General features: G+C 34.4%; 2 protein-coding genes across 3 annotated transcripts; both read right to left on the minus strand.

Annotated features, from left to right (window-relative positions):
• Positions 1-7,246, minus strand: LOC126697017 (ribosomal RNA small subunit methyltransferase, chloroplastic). Of its 2 annotated transcripts, XM_050393816.1 has the most exons (11): positions 6,868-7,246; positions 6,579-6,728; positions 6,056-6,112; positions 4,701-4,802; positions 4,509-4,610; positions 4,083-4,178; positions 2,952-3,036; positions 2,571-2,623; positions 1,491-1,574; positions 1,002-1,112; positions 1-521 (listed from the first exon to the last, which is right to left on the minus strand). In XM_050393816.1, exons 1-11 carry the CDS (start codon positions 7,123-7,125, stop codon positions 456-458), a joined length of 1,164 nt encoding a protein of 387 aa, XP_050249773.1. In that variant the 5' UTR covers positions 7,126-7,246; the 3' UTR covers positions 1-455. The 2 variants fall into 2 exon arrangements, with proteins under 2 accessions (XP_050249773.1, XP_050249774.1); XM_050393817.1 differs by lacking the exon at positions 4,701-4,802 and having other exon boundaries at positions 6,868-7,244.
• A 2,400-nt stretch (positions 7,247-9,646) lies between these two features.
• On the minus strand, positions 9,647-12,259 carry LOC126696477 (two-component response regulator ARR10-like). Its single transcript, XM_050393212.1, has 5 exons — positions 12,121-12,259; positions 11,703-11,855; positions 11,196-11,525; positions 10,970-11,046; positions 9,647-10,494 (listed from the first exon to the last, which is right to left on the minus strand). The coding sequence occupies exons 1-5, from the start codon at positions 12,257-12,259 to the stop codon at positions 9,715-9,717; spliced, it is 1,479 nt and encodes a 492-aa protein (XP_050249169.1). The 3' UTR covers positions 9,647-9,714.
• Between the last annotated feature and the right edge of the window lie 1,414 nt (positions 12,260-13,673).

Consider the following 13,673-nt stretch of genomic DNA (forward strand, 5'->3'; position numbering starts at 1 on the left):
TAAAAAGAACGCAACACCGTGGCATTTTGTCTTGAATTATTATTAGCCTTTATTTACAATAGAGTATTACATGTAATATACAGTAAACATTGCTTATAATTTGAAGCGTCCTGCTAAATTGCTAATGCAATACTTTTGGGTTACTTCATGATAAAATTCACTGTATGCACTTGAAAGATGCTACTTCCACTATTAAGTATGCTGGCTACAGCCCTTGGAATATCTATGTGAAAAGAGATTCGCCCACGACCCATTTGTCTCCGCGATTTCACCATTAGCTTTAAGCATGGACGCCACTCATATGGAAAATGTCGGGCAAATGTTTTTCATTGTTGAATGTTGACTTCAATATTTAAATAATATCTGGTGCAATTCCAACAATGAGGTGTAACAGTGTGTGCGCACCAATTTTGTGGGTGTTTGCTTTGATTCCCTTTCATGAAAACCAGAAAGCACTATACTTTCACAATCAAGTTATGCAACTTCACAAAATCATCCATGGTAAGCTCCTCTGGTCTCGACTGCAACAGAAACCAAATGTATCAATAAAATTAGCAGAAATTATGGGACACTTACACCTCTTGTCGTGGACTCTGTTACACTTCTCAAAATGAACGGAAGTATCAAAATATAAGACAGGAACTGAAAATAAAGCTCTTCTATTTCCTCCATAGACAGCTGTAAGGGAAGAGAAAACAAGAGACCAATGAACTCTAGCTCAGCTGGCACCTCCTCTCCTTAGAGGTAGAGGGTGAGGCCGTGGGTTCAAGACCTATTGGTTGCATGTGTAACTTACCAATAAAGAAAAGGAAAGAGAGAATATGAGGGCATAGTTGATAATTCTATATTTTTTTGTTAATGATGTTAGCTACAATAGACATAAATGTAGTCCCCCCCTCCTTTTTTTTTTTTTTTTTTTGGGGTGGGGGGAATTATGACGAAATGAATGGGTTTTTGCAATGTTTACTGATCAATCAACTGGATATTATTTACCAACTTACTGTAGCTGGAAGGCCAACACTTCCCAAAGCTTCCTCAATTTCAATGGATGTGCATATGTGCTGAAGTGATTTTCGCAACATCTTGCGTTTCCCATTGAATGCTGAATTGACCTATATCCAAACAACAGAGGCATGTTAACAGAAAGAAATGATAAATAAGCATAAAGAGTTAAAAGGCAATGTTTGATATAGCAGGCGACAAATAGATAGGCTTGACTCAAGTAATGAAGGTAGTGGGCAGGTTAGATAAGTTTCAGGTTGAAGTCTTACCAATAAAAAATAATAATTATAAATTTAAAAAGAAAAAAGAAAAGCATGAGTTAATTGTGCATCCTTTTTCTACTGCATGTCAGGCTATCAGCCAAAAGTAGACAATATAACATAATTGTTGCCAAAGGCCAGCATTAAAACTAGCTTAAGTTTCTTGAATATGATAAAACTTGAAACAGTTAAAGAGTATAATATCTTGCACATTGAAATTGAAACAACCATTGAGAAGAAGCTCTTAGTGGAAGAAACTCGGGGATAGTCTGCAGCTTGTTTGAGCTTAAATATGACAACAGCAGCATCAACCTACAGAAACAAGAAAGGATCAGCTTAATCTCCATTCATTTAACTAATAGGATGTGTGATGTGTTGCTGATATAAGACATTCATTATATATAAGACAAGATGTATGATGTGTTGTTGATAGTCATGCATCCCTCATACATCGTATCTGTCGATCATAGTCAAGCATCACTAACTATCATGCTATCCCCCAACCCACAGCACTAACAACATCATTTAATATTTTTTAGCAACTACTATGGAAAAACAGAGTATTTGGCATATATAATCAGTAACAATTGAGGGCCAGTGGTTCTATACTTGAAAAAGTTGCAAGTGTCCTGATGGGTTTGAGATAAGTGATTTTCTTTTCAGCGCAGAAAACAAGTATTGGTCAAGTTTTGCCATATTTAGATATGTTACAAGCATGATGAGGTATGCCATGGACGGATGTCAGCTCTATAGAGAAGGAAAAAGTTATTAGACCAAACTTAACTCTACAAGCTTCCACTCAACATTGTTTCAAACTCATATAGCCAGAAATTGATGGCTTCTGTGAAAGTTTCTTATCACTGTTTGGTAAAGTGGCAACTTGGGAGAAAGCATACAGGTAAGAGACATTGGCCAGCTACTTCAAGTTGTGACAGGCACATGAAATGCTTTCATGAAGTGCAAAAAGCCATGGTATCACCATTTTATGTTTGTTCATATGTCTAGTGTCTCCCTCCTTTAAGGAAATAACTTCGTGCATTTTACCTTTTCCCCCTTGCTAGTAAATTTTACTTCTTTTTTAGATAGGTAGATAGTGGGAGAGGGGAAGGTGGGGTTCAAACCACAAGCATGGAAAAGGCTTGTTATGCACATTATGCATGTATGAGATATACTAGCTGTAGTATAGTAAAAATTGAAATTTATTCAGTCAAAGTTTCTATATAATTGTTATGGCATGTGCATTTAAACAGAAATTACAACTGATAGTGTTAAGTATGTATATGAATTTATGGAATATTAATCACTTACATTGGGCTGAGGGAAAAAATTTGTCCGTGGGACCTTAAACTTGTATTCAGGATCTGAAAAGGGAATTCACAAACAGAAAGCCTGTCAGAAAGATGTCTACAAAATTGTGCAAAATATTCTGGGTAATAGGCAGGTAGAGAAATTTATAAGCACCAAAATTTGATAACTCTTTAACATAATCTTGTTTTGGCTTCTTTGATTGATTTGAAGAAAAATAAGCAAACTTGAGCGTCATTTATAAACAGCATTAAAAAAAGGGTAACAAATTGATCCACTCATCTTCACATTTTTCAGTACAAAAGCTCACCAGTCATGTTATAGATCCTCAGTTGCTATCCATTTTGAAATCGTTTTAAATAGTTTATATTATTGCAAAGATACCTGAATAGAAATTGACGAAGATATTGATAGGTCGGTACTCTGATGTTCGCAAAGATGATTGCACCAAGCGCACTGCCGTCTCCTCCTGGAAATATTCAATGGTGAAAGTAAGTAGATAAGTCTGTTAAACAAATCTGAGTATGATCCACAATCCAATCTGATAATCTGCGAAGTAAGAATAAGTCTTTTTCTCATTTACTTGGCTGTTTGAAAATCATTTACAATTCTGTTGATCAATTCAGTCAAGCAGATCAAACCAATAGTCCAACTACCAAGCCTACTGCCATATTCTGCCTTGCTAACATTCATCTTTTCCAAAGCAAATCCCTTTTTTTTTTTTTTGAAACCTAGAAATTAAGGAAAAATTTAACTTCTAACCTCACATGAAAGTCTGAAGTCTTCCAAAAAAACCCTCTTGGTTACCAAGAAATAATTGTTGAAAACTACCCTATCAGCATTACCTCTTCATCCTTTGCTAAAAGATAAAATATTTGGCCTTTATACTATCCCTTATGCCATCAAGTTTCTATGGCTCTTCAGGCCCATGCTTGAACCTTAAAATGTAGAATGCTTCAATAAAAATCAAATTTTTAATAAGTGTATTACCACAATTAAACAGCGGAAGTGGATTTAATAGAAATGACAGAAAAGTTAATTAAAGCAGCCTAATTCATTCACATTAATAGAGTTAAGGAACCATCATATAGCAGATAAAACAAGAAGAAGGTCAGAAATCCCTTTTGAGGATTTAGAGAGATCTGTTTCAGATCTTGAACTCTTCTTCCTTAAAACTCTTCTGGATTGGGTTGTAGTGTTAGGCTTTCGTTCTTTTTCTTCAGTCCATGGTTTCATGGACTTTTGTACCTTATGCACTTGATTTGTTTTTGTCCTTGATGTACTTCCTGTACTCTGGTGACACCATTCTTCTTTTTAATATATTTTTATTACTTATCAAAAAGAAAAAGAAAAACAAGAAATCCCTTTTCCAATTCCAAAGGCAAGTGCTTCCTGATAATAAATTTCTAAAAACAGTACAAATAAGAAGTAAATAACACAAAGGTAGATATATTAACCTGTATACTGAAAAGAAAGGAGAAAAAAGGAATAGAAAAAGAGGGGGGCAATACTGACCTGGAGTAAGAGAACAACTTCTGAAAAAATGTCACCCATTGGAAGTAATAGTTTCACTACTTCTGTACTTATATTGAAGGGTATATTAGAGACTACCTGCAAACAAGAAACTCATAGGTATGTTGTCTTTAATGTTTACTGGAAGTATATTGTAAAATAAAAAAAATAGATACACAAACACATGCACACATACTGACATTCAAACACATAAATATACGATATCATCCCAGACTCATGTTCAGGTGAGTCTTGAGCCACATTTGTAAACAAGTGCAATGAATTTAACCATTTGTGCTTCATACTTTCTCATATTGTACGAAAGATGCATTTGCTGCAATATATCTATAAATAAGACCAAATTTAGGAGGATAGTGTCCAAAAAAAAAAAAAGGCAGATAGCACATAAATATGAAGAAGGGTTCTCACTTTGGCATATCTTGACTTTGGATGATCCAATGACTTTTTACTTCCCAGCAACAACTTCATGTGCGAGTGAATGTGACATTTGACAAAGTCTTCTTTCAAAACCTACAGGTTTCAATTACAGAAGTCAACATTGTTCCCAATGTACAGCTGGAAATGAGAACTCAAAGAGTTGCACAATAATAGGAATCACACCTTGGAGAAGGTTATCTTTTCAGAAGCTTTGAAGCTTCGTTTGAGGTTGTGTGATACACCTTCTCCAAGGTGTGATGCCCTCCGTCCCAAATTGTTGGTCTTCTATTCCATTTTGGGATGTCCCAAAATGTAGTCCTCTTTAAAATTCAATAAATAAAATTCCTATCTTACCCCTTACTTTATTTAAAAACTCAATACCATTCTTTCTATAGAGTTTAAATTAATGAAGGCAGTTTTGGAAACTTGTACCTCTTTAATAAAAGACAACACATCAAATGATGTTCTCCTAAAAAGTTAGATTTTCTAAATAGGACCAACAATTTGGAATAGAGGGAGTATTTGTTTATGTTTTCTGTTCTTAAATTCCCAACCTTGCAAACACACATTGGTTTGCCACCTTTTAAACCATAATCCAAAACTTCAAAACCCTAAACCACCCTCTATCAATTAGCCTCAAATAATTGACAAATAGTCAAAACACTGTTCACAGGTTTCTGTCTATAGCCCTGGAAACAGCAACCCAAATCCTAATTTTCCCCTGTAAGTCATCAACAAATCCTACTATTCCTCTTTACCAATAAAAACCCTATATCTCTCACTATTGTCTACCCCTTTTCTGACCAAACCTTAACCCAAATTTCTTAAAAAACTCAGCTGTCCAAACTGCTAGATCTGATTTGGTTTTGCTCCCTTTGTCCTAATTTAATTTTGGTATCAAAGCGGTTAGTTACACCACTACTTTTCCACACAGTGGTATTTTACACACCTTCAGTGATGTGATAGGGGGGAATTACAGATGCGTCTTAAAGTAAAGGTTTTTCAAGATAGACTTAAAACAAATATTTTACGATCATAATAGTTAGTTTTCAGTTTTCACCAAGGTTGTCAGTGATTGATTATGCTAGAAAGTTCGATGAGCATTATCAAATGTGGAGTAGATGAAAGTGTATGCATGAAAATTGGATATAAAGTGCAAAAGTAAAAATCTTCCAGAGTTCAGTGGAAACCTGTTACACTAAAAAGTGCACAGCAATTTGTATGATGGCCATTTTTGCATAGCATCCAGGAAATTCGTAAACTTACCAAGAACATATCTTTATAATGAAATTCATCTAAAGTTGTTCACTGAAAAGTGTGAAAAGGTAACTAACACATGAAATTTCTGAACTGCAGTCTTACATTCTGCTGGTTTATTGAAATGTTACTGAAAAGCAAGTACCAGCTCCTAACAGATGATGCATTTAAGTTGTCACTTTCAAAAGAACAACATAACATGTGCATCTCAGCAAGAAAGAGACTAGCCGGAACACATTATTACTTCTCAAAGGTTATTTATCATGAAAAGTATAGTTTACCTTGAACCTTTCTGTACTTGCAAATCTTTCACTCACAAGAGAAGCCATGTATGGATCCTAAAAATCACATGTACACAAATAAGTCAGTGATATCAAAATAAAACAAAAAAGCATTGTCCTAGTTTTTGCAACAAACAACACATGATCTCCTCATGGTTGCTTGCATGGCTTCAGATTGTATAAAATCCTGAAAAAAACCTCAAGATCCTACTTTCATAATAAACAACTTTGAATTGTCGATGAGTCAGAGGCCTATTATGAAAACCCAAAATGCTATTCTAATGAAAATTCAATATTCCTGGATAGTGTTCACTAGAGTTGAGGACGTATTTTATGCTAAAACAAAATGCCATAAATCTTAGGATGTAAAAGTACATAAGTAACATATGCATCATATTCAAGTTAAAGAAAGCATATATATGCATGAATGGGACACAATTACGCACACACACAAAAATACAAATACATATACATATGCTTACACAAATACACATGAATAAAGCATGTGCATTTTGGAACTAACCTTTTCAATGGCCAGCACAAAAGCACCGGCATTCAAAAGAACATTAGTCAAGGAGCCAGTTCCAGGCCCAATTTCTAGCACCACGTCGCCTTCTTCAACACGGGCGGCACTCGCCAGCTGCTCATTGATGTCAGAATTCAACATATAATGCTGCAAATCACAACAACATTCATTCATTGAGGCATTTCATCGAACACCCAACAGAATATACAACTGGCTTCAAGTATATATCTCAACGAAACTAAATTTATAAACTTTTTAAGTGAACTGAGTGTGGGGATATATGGACCTGGCCGAGGGATTTTCTTGGGACGCGGCCTTTGGAGTTGAGAGCTTGGAGAGTGGACTGGTAATCGTCTGGGCTTCTGTTTCTGCTTCTGCTTCTGCTTCTGCTTCCATTGGTGGCGCAAGCTATATATAGTGGTGTGCCTGCGGTGCTATTGTGCGCCGGGAGTGTAGGTTTGAGGGTTGTTTGACTTCGTGGTGGTGTAGTAGGAGATACTGGCGGGAGAGATTGAAGTGAGAGAGGTCTGGTACCCGTACACATCTTTCTATCTTTCAAAATGCAATGCTAAGTAAAATGTACTTCATGCATTTGATATCTTGGGAATGGCAATGTGACGGGTTTTCTTTTCTCCAATCTTGTCTTAGCGGGTAACCGCTGGTACCTGTCTCCCATCACACTTAATTTCGTTTATATATAAATAATAAATAAATAAATTTTAGTTAAAAATATATATTATCATTCACTAAGTTTAAACTCATAAAACAGGATTTTTTAAAAAACTAACTACAAAACCCAAACAATATCATTAGTTAGCAAACGTTTCAAACTAATTTCGTTTATAACAATTCGAGTTCAGTAGACTCGATTTAGGAAAAATTGATGTGGACAAAACAAGGAAATCGAGTTCAACGAACTCGGTTTCCATGTACAGAAATCAAGTTCATTGAACTCGGTTTCCATGTACAGGAACCGAGTTCAATGAACTCGATTTCCATGTATGGAAAACGAGTTCATTGAACTTGTTTTCATTGAACTCGGAAGATGGACCTTCATTGAACTCGGAAGATGGACCTTCATTGAACTCGTTTGGCTGCGTCTGCTTGTTGTTGGGTTTGCTTGATCAGATAACGAAGTCTAGTGCCATCTAATGTTTGGCTGCGTCTGCAGAAGATGGACTTTATCAGATCGTCTTCTTATCAGATTGTGCTCAGAGAGCTTGTTGTTGGCAAATCAATTTCTTGTGGGTACATGATCGCTTTCCATGTATGGAAAACGAGTTCAATGAACTGGTTTTCCATGTATGGAAATCGAGTTCATTGAACTCGGTTTCTGTACATGGAAACCGAGTTCAATGAACTCGATTTCTGTACATGGAAACCGAGTTCGTTGAACTCGATTTCCATGTTTTCTCCACATCAGTTTTTCCTAAATCGAGTCCACTGAGCTCGAATTGTTATAAACGAAATTAGTTTGAAACGTTTGCTAACTAATGATATTGTTTGGGTTTTGTAGTTAGTTTTTTAAAAAATCCCATAAAACATCTACAAAAACCTTCTCAAAGTATAGCTATAACAATCATAAATTTAAAGTTTAAAGTTTAAACAAATATATCTGCGTGATTAAAATTTTTTTTTTAATCTATAAATATAAACGAGGCAAGTTCAGGGAAAAAGTTAACCCCGATCCTCACCCTATTTACTTGTGGGATGGGTAAAAGTAAAACCCACTCATTAAGGGTCAGTGAGGCAAGTTTAAATTGTCATTCTATACTAAGCTATTTTATAATTTCTAAGACTTTTATTTGTTACTTATTTAGCAAATATACATACATACATATATATATATATATACCTTTATTTGTTTTGTACTCTCAATAGTATACCATCTTCGTATCTTGCCTTAAATGTGAACATTTTTAAAAATGTGAACACCATTGGTATGTGTTTGGCATCAATTATTTAACTTTTTGTTAAAAGTGTGCTAATATACTTATACTTGAAAAAAATAAGAGAAAGTATAAAAAAAAAAAAAAGGTTTTAAAAAATTGTACATAAAAACTAAAAGCTAACCAAATAAGCTGAACACAACCAAACAACAAATGTGAAAGGAAGAACATTGTGTTTTTTTTTGAGGGGGAAGAACATTGTGTTAGATAAATGAGTGTGAAACAATATTTTCCCCTTATTAAGTTATCATTAATTCATTATGATATATACTTTATTTTGTGCATGCCAGTGTGAGTGTGTGCACTATTACCAAGTTACCCTTGGCCTTTGGCATGCTTTCCATAAAATGTATGTGTACGTGCAGTTGTGTGTAAAAAACGACACCCTTTTACAAACTACACCATTATCATGATCAAAGCATGATTCAAGTGGATTTTGGTTCTATTCTTACTTTAAAAGAAAAAACAATGGGTTTGCTTTTATTTCAAGCAAAGGGGAAGGTGTTTATTTTTTAGTGAGTTTCAACCTATAACATTTGTTCTTGATGATAGTTCTTTATTATCAAACCAAGACATCAATCAATTTTTGGTATAGGCTGGGATTGAACAAGGGGAATGTGATTTGGTTTATTTATTTGAGTAATAAATTAATGTAATGCATCTTTTTGTCTATAATTGGTTCGTGCATTATATAATAGGACTCCTGTGAATGGATGTCTTAATGCATGAATGGACTCCAGCACTAATGTAACAAATAAGTCAAGAGAGTCAAATTTGCTGCCAGATCTACATTCTTAATAGAATCTTCAACTTTAAAATGATATATTTCTCTCCAAAAAAAAAAAAAAAAAAAAACCTTTAAAATGGAAGAAACTTATGCTTGTTTGTTCGCTTGAGACCAATTTTGTTACTTTTTCTAGTTTATGAGGACTAAAAATGAACATAATGATCCACAGGGGAATAAGAGGAGAAAATGGGATAAATATATCAAAATTCATGGGTAAACGCAATATCTTTTCAGTTGATTCAAGATCAATGGATAGCAAAGTGGTTTGTACTTTGTATTTAAAAGGATTACATAACTACATAGAGCAAAAAATTCGTTTTACTACAGGAATTAAATACAAGAAAAGTACGAATGAACCTTCATGTTTTGTTTGTTACAAAATTGCATGACTTGAAAATTAAATGTCCTCTTCGGAGATTAAATTGTCAAAATCACTGCTTAGAAACAGTTGAATAATCTCTTCTGGAAAATCAATATCTTCATTGGCCCCAAAACTGTATGATTCATCTTGTAGCAGTGATGGAAGTGGTGGAGGTGGAGGTGGAGGCAGAGAATGTTGCTGCTGTGGAATGGAGTTCATGAACATTGAAGGGTACCGGTTCATAGTCTCGTGACCGGAATTTTGGGACATGGACGGAGTCATACTTCTAATTTCATTGGCATCTATAAGATTCCCTTCGTCATGCCCAACATACTTCCCATCACTGGTCATCTTGATTCCACCAACACAAGGGTTACTGGTGAATAAACGTGGATGTTCATTGGCATTGCTTTGTGATTCAGTGCTTAACATGCTTATTAGACTGTTAATGTTAACTTGGTCATCTTGGAAATGAGTTGAACCCACCTGAGTCAAGCCCTTATGAGTACCATGTTCTGCAATCCCAAAATATGATCCACTGTTGTTGTTTAGAGGAGCTGCATCAATTTTAGATGCCTTCCCATGGTTATGTTCATATGCTTTGGGTTCAAGCATATGAGCATAACTATAGGAAGGCACGGTAATGTTGCCATTGCATACTGGTTGAGTCAGTGTCCTGTTGGGTAACTTAATGGAGAACTGAGAATTTAGCTGTTGTATATTAAGAGGAGAACCGCCAAATAGCTGTTGTATATCATGCACAGAACGTGTAGACTGCTTTCCTTCCTGAACTTGCTTTAAGTTCCGACGGTATTTCTGCAAAAAAGACACATCCTTCATCACCAAATATATATATATATATATATATATATGAAAGCCTCCAGTATATAATCCAAGAGCATATCAAGTAATTCTGCAACACAAACTCATACTTGGATGAGTCTGAAATTAATTGGAATTTCTTTAAATTTGATTTGTCTTCCATTGCAAGATTTGGTGATGCAAGGCGGAGAGATTGCATAATATCTTTGGACAACAGAAATGTGCATAAGAGTTTGCTTCCTATTTTCAGAAAGTAGAGATTTGGGTATATTATCCAGGTAGATATTCTACTGGATCGTTATTTTCACACAACAAAACATTCATGAACTTGCACCTTGTTTTTCTTTTCTTATAAAACAAGCTATCTGTTATAGTATGAGCAAAGACAAGTAATTTCTTGTTTCCTTAATTAAAAAGGAAATATGTGATACTATTGCAAGGCATATGTAAAGCAGACCAAGGAACATACCTGCAAGTGGCTTGCAACATGACGTCTAGTTAATCCAGGCACATTCATAAACTCAGATACTCTCTTAGGGACAGCCCCTACATTTAAATAATGGGAAAAAAATCAAGAAAAATGAGAGAGAGAGAGAGAGAGAATAATAGTTAAAATTTGAAGATGGAGAAAAAAAATAAAAACAAAAGGAGAATGACAACCATATCTGATAGAAAGCATGCATAAGGTCTCTTACTTTCAAGTCCCAAGTGGTTGATAGCTTCCAAAAAATTTTCTTGCAACTCATTAGTCCACCGAACCTTATGCCTTTTTTGTGGGGTGGAATCATCTTTATCTACTTCTTTTTGTTCTCTTCTCCTCCGTGGTTCTGGTCTATTAGCGTCTTGATGTACCCAAGTTGCTTCACTAACAGATGTGCTCGCCATTGTTTTACTTGCTTTCTGTGCAAGGAGATGTTGCCAGAGGTTTTGAACTTCATTTGAGTTTGAAGGCTTCATGATATATAGTGAAATGCCACATTCAAGATCTTGTGATACGAATTTCTCCATAAAATTGGCAGACATCACTAAATAGACAATGAAAAAAAAATTAAAATCAATAACAGAGAAAGAAAGAAAAACCTTAATGCTCCAACTAATTGCTGAGATGTCAGAAGAAAAAATTTCAAAGTTTCACTTATGTTCAATTCTTCTCAGCAATTAACCTATGTAATATATGTATGCAAATGAAAAGTTATACTTACAGATAACAGGAAAGTTGAATTCCTTCTCAAGGCAATTCAGGAATTGAAACCTGTTCATTTCTGGCATATAGACGTCTGTCAGAACAAGGTCGAGTCTGGCCTTCCTCTCTTGAATAGCCTCTAATGCTTCAGTTGGCTTATCATAATGAATAACTGATAGAGAGACAAAGAAAAAAGTCATGACCATGTAATCAAATGTTGGCAACCTTTTATAACTAAGATTAAGGTTGACATGTTTTTACTGTTATCATTTTTAACCATCTAATTCTATCAAACTGTCATTTATTAAAAGCTATGGAGAATATTTGGAATGAATTTATAGCATACACAAGTCGGAAGAAAAATATTTCCAAATATCTCAAAAGGAAAATTCATAAGAGAGATTTAGACGTATGGACACATCATTTTAATGCAGTACCTTCATAATTGCCTTCTTTAAGCATCGTGGTTGCAATGTGATGACATGTAGAACTACCTTCTTGTACCAGAATGCAGATTTCTGAAGGAAAGTTGTCAGTTTTGTTCCACTCAATTGTGCTAGAATGAGTAGAATCCATCATTGAAAACTTACGTAGTCTATTTCCAAATGTCTTGATTTATATCTATGATCATGGACCGTCAAAGCCGAAACGCATACATGATAGTTTTCCATTCAATCTCTTCAATTTATAGTTTGTTATTAATAGGACAGGCAAGGATTTCAACTATCTAGGAGCAAGAAAAACGTGTTGTAGGCATTGAATTTACCGCACATAATCAGTAGTAATTATAAAGGGAAAAAGAAATGCGTAAGGAGAGTATGATGTGTATTTTTGCCAGAGTGGTAATAAAATAATTGAGATACCTGTCTTTGTTTACAGTATGTTCCTTCTTATTTATTTATTTTTCTTTCTATTTTTGAGTTTATTCTTGTTGTGTGGTGCATTGGTTACTAACTAAAAACATTTGTAATGTATTAATGGTATTTGTCATAAAATACAAAGGAAAAGGGATTATAGTAGAATAAAGAATGTTTAAACGATGAATTTACTTCCTTTCACATTGTCATGTGTTTGTTGTGAACTAAGCTTATTGTAAAATGAAGTTCATAGCAACAAGATAATATTGCAACCTAGAAAGCATGTATTGATATATTAATTAAGGGGACATTTGACATACTGTAATAGACATTGTAATAAAATTATGGGGGTTTTTTCCCCGCACACTCAGCTCATTGTCCTCTTTGGAGAGCCAATACTCCAAGGGCTTATAAGGCATGCGTGGGGCGCTTCTCTAACCGATGTGGGATTAAGGGTGTCAAGCCTCAAAGAGGTGAAAATCCCAAAGACCACACTTGGGGACGATGACAAATCCTTGGGGGCTTGGCTCCCCAAAGAGGACAATGAGCTGAGTGTGCGGGGAAAAAACCCCCACAGTACTTATTTAGGTAATATGTTAGTAATTGAATGAGAGGTTAGTAACTTAATAATTGTTTGGTTGTGTACATTAAAAAAGATGTAACTGATAATATTGATGGTGAAACTATCATATCACGCAATGATTTCAAAATATGAAAACTTGTGAAAGGAAATTTTAAAATTTTATGTATTTGCGTATGTTTTTATTTTGTGAGGTTAATATATTCAAGTTTTATTATTATTAAATTTTTTAAATTTAATTGTTTTTAATAACCACCCTGAAAAGAATTTATGGAACTACAACTAACAGGAATAACCATTCAATTGTTTGGTTATATTTTTATTACAAGTAATAGTTATTCCTTAAAATGAAGAATAGTTATTCCTTATCAATATGAATGTAATTGTCATTCCTTATCCTACATAATTAACTACTATTAAAAGAAAGTTACCAAAATACCCAAAGCTACTGCTGCTATTCTCTTTCTCCATTAAGGGTAAATTGTTTCTAAAAAAAAAAAAAAATTAAGGGTAAATTTTTTAAATCATAGTCATAAATACATACCTATATCAT

The sequence above is a fragment of the Quercus robur genome, chromosome 8 (assembly GCF_932294415.1).
Source record: "Quercus robur chromosome 8, dhQueRobu3.1, whole genome shotgun sequence".
NCBI classification, from domain to species: Eukaryota; Viridiplantae; Streptophyta; class Magnoliopsida; order Fagales; family Fagaceae; genus Quercus; species Quercus robur.

Excerpts from the sequence above, each read along its gene's own strand:
- LOC126697017 (XM_050393816.1), bottom strand. The coding sequence starts at position 7,125 with ATGTGTACGGGTACCAGACCTCTCTCACTTCAATCTCTCCCGCCAGTA. Across the intron at positions 1,113-1,490 it reads CTAAGAGCTTCTTCTCAATG|GTCAATTCAGCATTCAATGG; the intron begins GTTGTTTCAATT and ends GTTTGGATATAG. Across the intron at positions 522-1,001 it reads GTGTTGGCCTTCCAGCTACA|TCGAGACCAGAGGAGCTTAC; the intron begins GTAAGTTGGTAA and ends TTTCTGTTGCAG.
- LOC126696477 (XM_050393212.1), bottom strand. The coding sequence starts at position 12,259 with ATGGATTCTACTCATTCTAGCACAATTGAGTGGAACAAAACTGACAAC. Across the intron at positions 11,856-12,120 it reads TAAAGAAGGCAATTATGAAG|TTATTCATTATGATAAGCCA; the intron begins GTACTGCATTAA and ends TCTCTCTATCAG. Across the intron at positions 10,495-10,969 it reads ATGTTGCAAGCCACTTGCAG|AAATACCGTCGGAACTTAAA; the intron begins GTATGTTCCTTG and ends TCTTTTTTGCAG.